The 12,236-nt window shown below is 39.1% G+C and overlaps 1 protein-coding gene across 3 annotated transcripts in view; it reads right to left on the bottom strand.

The window, feature by feature from the left end:
• Nucleotides 1-12,236, bottom strand: part of STAG1 (STAG1 cohesin complex component) — a 164,764-nt gene that overhangs the window by 111,787 nt on the left and 40,741 nt on the right. For all 3 annotated transcript variants that reach the window (XM_090147033.1, XM_090147031.1, XM_090147032.1), the window contains exons 3-4: nucleotides 11,281-11,383; nucleotides 2,107-2,271 (exon numbers count right to left, since the gene is read on the bottom strand). In XM_090147033.1, the coding sequence (XP_090003159.1) occupies nucleotides 2,107-2,271; nucleotides 11,281-11,383 (268 nt within the window). The remainder of the gene's footprint in view (nucleotides 1-2,106; nucleotides 2,272-11,280; nucleotides 11,384-12,236) is intronic.

Raw genomic sequence — 12,236 nt, 5'->3', positions numbered from 1 at the left:
TACAGAAGAATAACAAGTAGCAGTAAATAATAGGTTCTGACAAATGCAAATACGTGTCATTTCTCTGACAATCAACAATACTGACAAATTGCTAAAAAATCCACAACTAAAACTTGCATCAAAACTATGAGCTAAAAAAAAGGCTGAGCATTCCTCATTGTTTCACAAAATCCCTCAACTATTACCTCTGTTTCACGTGGCATTATTATCCAGAAATTCAAAGTAAAAATAATTTAATCCCATTATAATTGCATCCTCTCCCCCACTATAGCATTTGGTATTATTATTATTATTTTTGGAATATTTTTTTAATCAACAGTAAATTTGGGAAGGGACACAAGTGACACACAGTCTTGAAATTAGCATCAGAGCTCCTGAATGCTGCCCTGGAACGTGGGGCATTTATGCTCTGTGCCTTCAGACAAACTTGCCTACTCTTCTGCTTTTTGTTCACCTCTTAGGAACAGCTCCAGATGCTCTACCTACTTTTTTCTCATGTGTATGAGATGCAGGCTGAGCATGTTTTAAGCACATGAGCACATGCATATATACACACCCCTTGTATATTTTTACACAACCATTACATTTCTCAAAACAATTCCTTCGTATTTGAATTCCAAAGGTTTCTTAATACAAACATACAGATTATTTCTTTTTAGAATTTAATTTGAGGAAGACTTCTTTGAAATAGATAAAATGTATCAGTCAGTTCCACACACACACACAGAGTCACCAAACATGAAAGCCATCACTCACTACTTCTCGTTTGGCTCCTGCAAATATCAGTAACTCTAAGACAAACACACTACGTAAAGCAGAATGTATGTTCAGTACTGCAGTAAAACCAGCAAATAGACTCCAGATGTTTCCTCAAATCCTGCCAAAAACAAAATTTGAAAAAGCATCGAAATCCAAGCAAGTTGGAAGCCTCAATGTAAAACACGTAGGAAGGAGAGGCACACAGAACCTGTAGTTTTGTTAGGAGTAAATTTGTTCTGTCTTCACCTACTAGACAAGAAGGGACAATCCTGTATAACTGTAAACCCAGAAAATGAGAAGAACAACATTCTACATCACAGATTTGAAATCCAGAGAAAATATTCCATAGCTTTTGTGCATGTGGAAGGCTGAAAATAACAAAACTGTGATTTTGAGCCTCATTTTCCTAATTTACAGTTTTTCTCACGTTAGCCTCACAAAATCAAAACATGTAACTGATGTTGATGTTGCATGAGACCCATTTTGTTGAAATGCAAAATAAAGAAGGTCTTCCTATACAACCCTTCAGCAGTAACTGCTGTTGGCTTTTAACAGCAAAGGATTATCAGTATTCTGGGCCCACCATTCCTCCTTTGCATGCCAAAAACAAATAGCTGAAGCACAGCAACTTACTAGAACCATACAAACACAAACAATCACCTATAGAGGTTCTTCAGATGGGCCTCATGTAGGCTAATAAATAACTTATTTTAAAATTAAGACCTCAGTATGTGATCAAAACACAGAGAAGTAAGGCATTTCAAAAGATCTTAGATATTCATCTTAGGTGAAAAATTTGCCTTCAGGGTGTGTCAGTCTTTGCTCCTCAGTTAGAGAGGAAGTGGAGGCCAGTAGCTTAGCTCTATTCTGTAGTTCTGGTGGAGACAGCAAGAGGGATGCAAGTACTCAAAATAGCCAGCAGCTATTTGGAAAGGTGAAGGAAAAAAAAAAAACAAACAGGAAAACAAAAAGCTTTCTATCCAACAAAAGTATCATTTTATACTTTGTCTTCCTGCAAAATGTACTACAGGTTATTGTTCAATGGACTGCTTAATACCAACATGCATTTTCAGCTTGAAAGCAATCAACAAAATATTTGTGAATTCAACTGAAATAACTACTTTCTGAACTGCCACTTGTCTTTCAGAAGCATAGCAGCCCCCAGCTCCAACACAGCTCACTGTTCCTTATCAGATACAGACTAACATAACGTTAAACATGAAAGTTTATTGGACCAATACAACTTATGAAAAAAATCCAAGTGTTTACAAAAGCATGGCTTAGGTCGAACTCCTACAGCCAGGATACCCTGCAATCTGAAGGTATAAACACAGTTGGGTATTTTACCTGCATAGCACTCTTTCCCAGCTTAACCACCTCAAACAAAGTGACAGGGTCCCCTTCTCCATTCTGCTGAGGGTGGCCATTAGCTCTTCCACGACTTGCTCCTCTGGCTCCAGATTCAGAACGACCTTTGTCTCCTGGAGACTTCCGAGGTTTCTTAGTGGCAGACTGGGCAAAGAAAACCAGCAGAATGAAAAATTTATTATAGCTATGAGATCTGACATCACTCAAAGTATCCTTATACATCATAGATAGATACTACACACACATTTATTCACTCACACGCATATATATACACAAACATCACAGAACAAGCCAGGCTAAAATAGATCTCTGGTCTCCAGTCTTATCTCCTGCAAGGTCAAAGCAAAGTCAGCTATGAAATTCAGGGCTTTATTCAGTCAGGTATGTATATTTTCCATTATCAGTAGTTGTTGAGAAATAACCTAAAAGCCACTGTCAAGCCAAGGAATTCCAAACCACCGAATTCCCAGTTTTTAAGCATCAGTTCACGTCAACATTAGTCTTAATCAAAACAAACAGACAGTTGACAGCATAACTCAAACTAGATGAATGACAGCAAATTACAGACAGGACAGTAAAAGTGTTTTATGCTGGCATACAACATAAACTTTCAGAATAATGATCTTTGGAAAACAACAAATAATTTATTACGCATATACTTGTCATGTTAACAGTCATTTTCTGTAAGCAGTTATACAACTTTAATGAAAAATAATGTACACGAAGACACAAGTCGTCAACTCTGATAAAATTAAATAATTAAATTTACAGCCAGATTTGGCGGATCATCATAATAGTCCCCTTCCTGCTTTAGAATTCTAAGTAAAACTTTTTCCCTGTAAACCTAGATTGTTTAATAGATTTTTTGAGCTTATAATCAGACGTTGTAGATCCCACTTGTGATGGATCACGTAGTGAACTGTTTGAATTTTTCATCTTATGCAAAAAAATCAGCTTCTGGGGGGAAAAAAATTAAGATTCCTGCTACAATCTCATGTGCAAAATCTTCTCTTTCTCCCTGCTGTGAGGCAGGCAAAAGCAAAAACTGCCATCTGCCACAGAACAATGCAGCCGTTTTGAGGAATACTGTTATAGAAAACAACATGCAAGCAACTCTAAAATTGTACTGAGGACAATATTCTCACAGTACCATTTACCTTGAACATACAGGCACCCAGTTTCCATTAAAGCTTTTAGTAAAGAGCATGAAGTCAGCGTTTTTAGTTGCATCTTCCAGGATGAAAGGAAAGGAATCTCATTTCTGGAATAGAGCTGGTAGAAGACAGAGCTGTAGGCTAGCCTTCTCCTTTAAAAGGGATCACCACTGGTGGGGACAGAGAGAAAAGGGCGAGGAATAGTGCAACTGCTTCTTGTAAACAGTCAGTTAAGGACTTGCATACAAATGCAAGATAGAAAGCGTAAATAATGGCAGAATATCTATGAAAAACTTCTTAGATAACATCTGCATTTATGATTAGAAGAATATGAGTTCTCTCCCAATTAAATTTTTTTTGCAAAGTTTCCTTTATCAACAAGAAAGTTATAAATACACTAAATGTTTGCGATCTACCAAGCTCTGAAGAGACACACTATCACTATTTAGTAAGAGTGAAGAAATAAAAGTAGTTTGATTTAGATACTGATTAGATAATCTGAAGAAATGTTTTATGAAAGTGGCAAGGCCCTGGCACAGACTGCGTAGGGTGGTGGATGCCCCATCCCTGCAGGTGTTCAAGGTTGAGCTGGATGGAGCACCAGGCAACCTGACCTAGTGGGAGTTGTATCCACTCGTGTCAGGGTTTGGAACTGGCTGGTCTTTAAGGTCCCTTCCAAACTAAAGCATCCTATGACTCCATTCCAGAATGTCTAATCCAATGCTTACTCAATGTGGGTGACAGAAAGCCATAAGCATATGAACTAGCTAGAAATACTGCTAAAGGACAGCAGGAAGGCAAGCCGATGCCCTCCACAGATGCTAACATAAGCCAGAACATGGCCCCTCTATACTCAGCTCCTCTCAACATGAAATTCAAAAGGGCGATATTAAATCCTGCAAGGATTAAGGGAAAACAATTAGGAGATGGATGTGAAATGCACACACCAAGAATGTGAAGCACAGGTAGTCCTGCATCTCAAAAGAGAGACGTGCTTTCACAGGTTAGGGTGGGCCTTCAGCTCAACCCAAAAAACAATGTCCTCAAATGCCATGAAGAGCTTCCACACAGCACCAGCCCCTGCCAAGGATAAGTTGGGCTCCAGTAAACCTGACTACCACTTACAAGCATAACAAGTGACATTTCATGAGATCTGACAGGAATAAATTCGTATCAAATCCACTCTCCTCTGGATCCACCAAACACCCATCAAGATACGGGAAAAAGATTCTGTGCTTTCTAATGGGAGCAACAACAGCAGTTACTGTGTGCCCCATCTCACCTACCCTTTCAGCACCTGTGAGATGCCCAAAATTGCTGCTTTCTACCTAAAGTCCCCTTAACTTGACAGTCACCCGTGGCGGTTTGCTTGTTTTTCATTTTAAGCATCAGTCTGTCAGAATCCTAAAGTTGCTTAGTTTTTCAGGCTCAAAAAGACTGACTTTTCTTCTGTTAATGAGAGGGATCCCTGAAAAGTCACTGCTAAGGCAAACTGGTTAGCTACATTGTATCTAAATGCATTAATAATCCCTCTTAATGCAGCTATCTGCTGCAAAGACAAAGCAGGACGCTGATGACGTGAGCTAGGGTGTCCAGAGGGAGAGACAAAGAAGTAATGCAAAGTAAGGAAGCTTGAAGCTTCTTAACCTCACAAAGGCGCTGCATGGGGGCAGGAGGCTGTAACAGCCAAAGCTGTGCTTTCACTCTGAGATCCAGGTGCATGGAGTCAGACTGGTGGGAGTGCCAAAACAGAGTGTGCTGAGATGGAACTGGTGTACCCCCACGATGATCAAAGATAGGTTTCCCTAGTTTTCTCTTTTCTAACTATTCCAAAACCAAGTTCTAAGCTCAACCTACACACCAAATACTTTACCCTGTTATGTCATTATTCCACAGAAATTTCTACTAGAAATATGGACATTAGTTTCATTCTCACAGAATTCAGTAGAAGTGACTGCTCATGTTCAAAATCAGAAAAATGTTCTGATAAATGCTGTCACAGATACCAGTCTCAAATACATGAAAGCCTCCAAATTACAGTCATATGAAAACAGAAGTTATTAATTACTCTTCTTGGATTTGTGCATTAGGCTAAACTGGCAGCAAACAGGGCTGAGAATTAATCCACGTAAGCATTATGAAATGTAGGAATTTCAGAACATGCCAGAAAAACTCTGAAATGGTCTTACTACTGACCACCAGGTTCAGCTGTTGCTTTATGGCTTACACTAGGGCAAACAGGAAACAAAATCCTTAACTGTAACTAGACTAACATTGTGAAAATTAATAATTCTGTAATAAATAAGCTAACGTTTTTCCTTTCATGTCTTTAAAAAGATTCTGAAGGGAAAAAATGTGACTCACACTTGAATGATCAAGTAATAGAGTTAACAAGCAACAGAGTTCACTGACACTAAATAAAACGAGAAAATAAAATGGCTTGACATTTTCCATTACCACTGCCCAAACTGATGGGAAATATTTCTAGAAGAAATAGAGTAGAATTACAGGTCATTAATTCCACCTGCCCCCCAGTGACAGCCTATATGTGCACTCACAGCACAAGTAATTTAAAGTAACATCGCACTTCTTAAGACAGAAGTTTGTCAACCCTCCACTTGAGCAAGACAGAAGAACTTGCCTCTCAAAGGCATCATCACGAGAAACTTCTGCTGTATAACACTGTTAAGCAAAAGAGCATCTGGTTTGAGCTCTTCCTGAATGAATCCTCATAAAAAGAATCCACCTATCTGGCCATCCAGATAGAAGTTATTGGACTCAGTCCTTTGAACTTCATCACAGAAACAAACAAGGTGCTCCTATTTGGAAAACCTCATCCTGCACACAAAGGCAAGATACAGGACTACTAATGCCCACTTCATGTACAGCTGCGTGACATGCACAAAGACTTACTCAACTCCAGTTTTAAGAGACAGATGTAAAATATCAGGTCAGCAAGCTGAAACAGGACAGTGATGTATGTCACACTAAACCACAAAACCACTAATAAATTCTTCCAAGAGGATTTCTTCCTCCTGTTAATCAGGATGCATGTGATTTGGAACTAGGAGGAAAACTCAATCCCCTCGAGTATTTACCATCCAGATATGAGACAAATTTAAAATCTCACATATGAAAGCACTGTGGTCTGTCTCCTCCACACCAAAAGAAATAAATACAAAAGTATCTGAAAGCAAAACTGTACAGTCTGTGCTGGGAACAAAAGCATCCAAAGTGCTTTGCTTCATCTTGCCTTAAAAAGAAATATGAGGAGAGAAGCTGAAGAACAGCATGCAGCAGCTTCCAGGACTACGAGATGAGAAACACACCAGCAGAGATCTCAGAATTGCCACCACTGGAACAGACTGACTTTTCTTCTTATCCTCCAAACAAGTCAATCTTTAGCTACTCCCATTTCAAAATACAATAGCTGAAATATTAGCACAAACCTCTCTCATTCCTTTAGACCTCCAAGAGCTGAGGTTTAAGCCAAGCAATTCTGAGATCCTGGGGAGGTAAGGCCAGGTAGGTTAATATAAAGCATGGAAACTGAAATTAAACAGCCCTGTAAGACATCTCTGATCCAATAGAGGAGGCAAAAACAACAGATAAATGAATAACTGATCTGAGCCTGAGCTCACTAATGTGAAAGCTACACTGGGGTTTCAAATCCCCTACCTAGAAGAGAGCATCCAATTTCAATAATGCAGCGTACAGAAAAAGCATTCTTTAGCTAACGTTACTCAGCAGCTCCAACCAGAGAACTTCACACATCACTCCTTATACACACAGCACACGATTTACTAAACATACACCTAGTTGGGTATGCTCACATACAGCTTTATGTAAACACATACATCAGTAAATAGCCACTGACTGGACAGATTCACCCGACCCAGCCAATTGATCCTTGGGCATCTGCTCTACAGCCTGGCTGTTCTGAAGTGCACACAGACCAGGGGAGGCCTGCCTCAGCCACACCAGTGCTAATACAGAACATGGTGCGACTCTTTCCAGATTCACTGCATGAGTTCAGTGCAGCCAGATCACACTCTTGAGATTTACTCACCAGGATCAATATGATTAATCTCTTCATCAGCCAATTGTGTACTCTACCCAGTAACATCCTCCTTGGAACTGTCTCCAGAGAACTGGGGGAGCAACATGGAAAGTAGCCCTTCCAGGAAGGAAAGCTTCCCCCAAATATTAAAGTTTTCCAGGAATCAGAAAAATCTGTTACCAACAGATAAATAAATTATTTAAATGAGCTCTATCACTTACAGAAGTGTCCCAACTGCAGTGAGAAAATGTCTTTCTGGAAAAAGAAGGCTGGAAATAAAATGCCAGTCTGCCTTTCTGATAAAATGTGAAATCAATTCTACAACCCCACAGTTAAAATCTTATTAAAGTAAATACATTTGGGTTTTTTTGATTGAGTACATTGTGCACAGCTCTGTAACAGAACAGCACAGAAGAGTAAACTTTCTTTCCAAATATGCTTATGGCAGACCTGCCTCCACAGCTGCAATGACCTAAAGGATGTAAGCAAGTCAGCATTTCTGAGGAGAGATTAATTCTTATTAGATTATAATATTTTAGTTAGAGGAAAAAAAATACTGAAACAATAACTATCTTTGAGCACAAAGCCTTTCTTTAAGTCTGTAAGAGAAATGAAAAACAAAACATCTGAATATCAGTTGAGCAGAATAGCTCTAAATATTGTAATCTGTTATACATCTAAGACTAAAGACAGGTAGTAGCTATGGAGGAGCTACAAGTGATGTGAGCAGATGGAGGAGCTGGGGAGCCACACCTCCTATGTCAGACAATTCAGCTGTGCAATCCAGGCAGGACTGCAACAGGGATGAGTCCGCAATGTGGAGGAGGAGGAAAGTGAACATCCAATGTTTGCAAAACCAATGCCTCAATTACTAAGCCCATGATTTTCAATATCAAATAATGTTATAAATTTAAATGCCTAGAATTAGTCTTTCAAAGGAGTTTGCATTTCTCCTTAAGGATGTCAGAGACTGGGTGGCTTTTTCCTTTTCAGTCTGTAGATGATACTTATTTATTCCTTTCCATTGCTGCAGTATGAACTATGCAGGCAAGGTGCCATTGTGGATCCAAACACAAACATTTTGTCTCAAGCCATCACAAAAACTCAGAAAATTTGTGGTGAGGGGAAAGCAGTAAATGTTATTTATCAATTTTAGCCACGCTTTCAACAATTTCACACAGTATGCAAGTTGGGGAGTTGTGATCTAGATGGGCAGACAACAGAAGTAGATGGGTGGAGAAATGGAGAACTCAGAGGACAGTGGCTAACATGTCAGTCTCTACCCAGAGACTGGCAATAAGGATATGAAGGAAGATTACACTGGAATGTGTCTTATTCCACATCTTTATAGATGGCCAAAGCAGGGAGAAAATGGGTTTCTGTCAAGTGTGCAGATGACATGAAATTGGCACGGAGACCACTCACTGATATCAAGGGCAAGACTGCTGTGGGCAGTCTGAAGGACTAGGCTAACAGGACACTCACATTTCAAAATGGACAAAGACCTGTCCCATGGCAGAGTAACAAATCCCTGCACCGACAGGCTGCAGGCTAGTTGGGAAACAATTCTGTGGAAAATAACATCAGAGTCATGGTAGACAGCAGTGTGTTCTGGCAGTACAGGCCATCAGCAGCCTAGTCTGCACTGATGCAACACAGCCAGTACATCAAGGAAGTGAATTATCCTCTTCCACTCAGTACTTGTTAGCCTGTATCTGGAATACTGTGACTGGTTCTGGCCCAATACAGTCAGGGGCTGGGAACACTTCCCCAGTGGGGCTCTTATTGCAACAGCATATGGTGGGAAGACAAGTGACAACAGTCAAGAACTGAAACAAGAAAGGTTCTCATCAAGTAAAAAGAAAAAGCTTTTTTGCAGCAGAAAAATCAAGCAATGAAACAAATTGCTTAGAGAGGGTGCATACTATCCAGCCCTCAAGGTTTTCAGAACCAGACTGGAAAAGCTCTGAGTAACATGCTCTGATCCCAAAACTGACCGTGCTTTGAAAAGGTTGGAACAGAACCTCACAAAGTCCCTCCTACCCCAGTGTCTTCACGACTGACCATCACTGCACTCTTCTCTGAACCCCTTCCAGTCCCAATATATCTTCCTTGTGATTTTGGGTTAGAGGTAGAAAGGAGTCAAGAAATCAGAATTATGCAAAAAAGTCCACATTTTAGAAAACTAGAATTACAAAAACTACTTATTTTCTATTGTCTTCCTTGGTTTTGAACACTAGATTTGCTTTTTTTTTTAATTTCTAAAAAACATAAAGGTGACCCTTTCACAGCATCTTGGCCCTCAGCGTCAAGAGAGCTGAAGAGTATTTTCAACACTTTGCATGCTTAAAAAACCTGGAGTTTTTGCTCTATACATAAGCAAATGCTCCTGTAGAAACTTGAACATGTGCTTCAGTAAATGTTCTCACAGGAGTTATTACTAATATGCTCAAATAGAGGGATGAGGAATACGTTTTATAACATTCACCTCTCTTTTCCACTCAGTATGAAGGGGGAGTGTAATAATAGCAGTGTGTGTTTACCTTCAACTCACAGACTGAAAGCTTTCTTGGTCAGCAATCAGGTTGCACCAACTTTTTTTTTTTTTTTCCAATTGGAATCTAAAAACGGATACATTCACTAATGAAATATTAAGAATTTCTCATTTTACTCTTTTCTTACAGACTGTGTAAACAGATGATTTCTTCTCTGTACATCTTTCTTGTTAAGAAAAGGTAAGCTTATCTACCTGATGAAAAATATATAGCCTCACAGAAAAGGTGACCCAAAAACTTTCAGGAAGGAGTAAGACTTGCCAAGAAAAGCTCAGGACCTAAAATCTTGGCTCATGAACTCCAGAAACTGGGATGCAAACTGAAAGCCAGGGTGCTTTGTCTACATACTAGACAGAAACACACAGAAACACACGCTTCTGTCCATTCCTACAGCCTCACTAGCTATGCTTAGGAATTAGATTTAGGGTGGATGCTCTTAGGATAAAAAGGAAAACAAATGCACGAAATCTCAGTCTCTCAGCACTATATATTTAGGCATTAATATAGGGGTGAACCTGGAGACAAACATTAAGAGGAGAATCAAAACAATTAATAGCAAACACAAAACTTCCCACCAAAAATCTCATTCCACACTCTGTATTTTAAGTGATGTCAAACAAAAGAACTGCATCACATAGCCTTGAACTTAAAAAAGAGCACAAGACACAACAGAACTTCAGTCATTCCTAATAAACTGGGTAGTAATTTGTAAAAGAAATGAAAATACAAGACCAACCTGCCTTAACCTGTGTGATAGAGAATTGTTTCTGCATCTTCCCATTTATGGGCCAGAAATGGCCAAACAGAGCTAAGAAAAGCAGTCTGTTAGCAAATCTTACACAGCAGACAGCAAAATCATGGGTTAACTATGGTTGTATGTTAGATAAGAAGTCGAAGCTCCCTACTGATATGTAGAACATCAGGTATGCCAATTATATGATTTTTTAAGATGCATTAATTGATCTTCTGAGACATTGTTAGTACTATGCTGAAGCTATTCCACTCACACCAAGAGATGATCAGTTCCTAAGAGGATGGCTCAGCTGTCATTTGTCACTTGAAAAAAAAATCATTACAACTTTCTAGACAAAGTGGTCATGTTCAGTGAGATTCTGCTCAGGAAGAATGTTGTAATATGACAACAACAAAACAGTACAGAGCTAGTAAATTTTAAAATGCTATATGAACTCATTTTTATGTCCCTTTTTAATTACTTCAAACACTTGTATTTCAATCTGATAAATACTTCATACTACAAGTCTTCATCGTTTGACATAGGGCTCATTAAAAGCCTATTTATGTGACCACAAGACGATTAGATGAAAAACAGTTTGCAGTCAATTTTAGATAGATGCATAACAAAATAAAACTAAATTACACATACTGGAGGCCTGCCAGGACGGCCCCTTTTTCTTTTTCCTTTGACTTCTGTTTCTTCAAGCTCACTGCCAGCATCTGAATGTGCAGTAGTTTCATTTGTAGAATCCCTAGGGGGGAAAAATACTAGATAAATGAAAATGATTTGAAATCAACAAGTAATCTATAACTGACTGATTAAATTTTTAGTCCTAAATCAGGAAAAAAAAAAAAGCATTAAAAGGCTTGCCACATTTATTCTGCAAACTAAGGAACCAAGCAATGCCACCCCTGGCAAAAGTCCTTACCTTTTATGGGCTGGAGTGTCATTTTATAGACTGAAACTTATTTAAATTAACAGCTTCCTTTGAAATCAATTGCACTTCAAAAACTCACTATATTAAGCAGCACATTGTCAACATACCCATCCTACATAGTATATTCACTAGTATCAGCTTTCTTTTGTAAGTATTTTTGAGCTGCTTTTAAGGTCAGAAAGAAACCAATCGGGCATCCGATCTGGCTCCCACATTGTTAGGACAGTTGCACAAGTTCCCACAAGGGTTAAATCATGTTTTTAATCACACTTGAAGACAACGCCATTGTGCAGCTGTTAATAAAAAAGGATTAACAGTGACCACGAGGCACAAACCAGAGGACTCACTTCAATCTTAAATCATTGAAGATCCTTGTAGCTAGGAAAATGCTTCCACTTGTGCAATAATAACAAAAAACAAACAAAAGAAACCTCACAAAGCTCAGATTATTAGCAGAGAAGCCCATAGTAATTGTAGCAATTCCTGGTTTAGACTAAGGCCATACTCAGTAGGGAAAAACATTCATTACCTCCAATTCCTCTTCTTTCCCCCTATAAGTCAGGCCCACATGTACCTGCCTTCAAAACAGACCTGGCTGCTTGAAGAAACTCAGCTTTTAAGTCATGTTCCAAGACATTACATTTTGCCCAAGACAAACCCACAACCA

This window comes from Phasianus colchicus, chromosome 10, assembly GCF_987193195.1.
Source record: "Phasianus colchicus chromosome 10, bPhaCol1.hap1.1, whole genome shotgun sequence".
Lineage (NCBI taxonomy): Eukaryota > Metazoa > Chordata > Aves > Galliformes > Phasianidae > Phasianus > Phasianus colchicus.
This window is presented reverse-complemented; position numbering and strand designations above follow the sequence as displayed.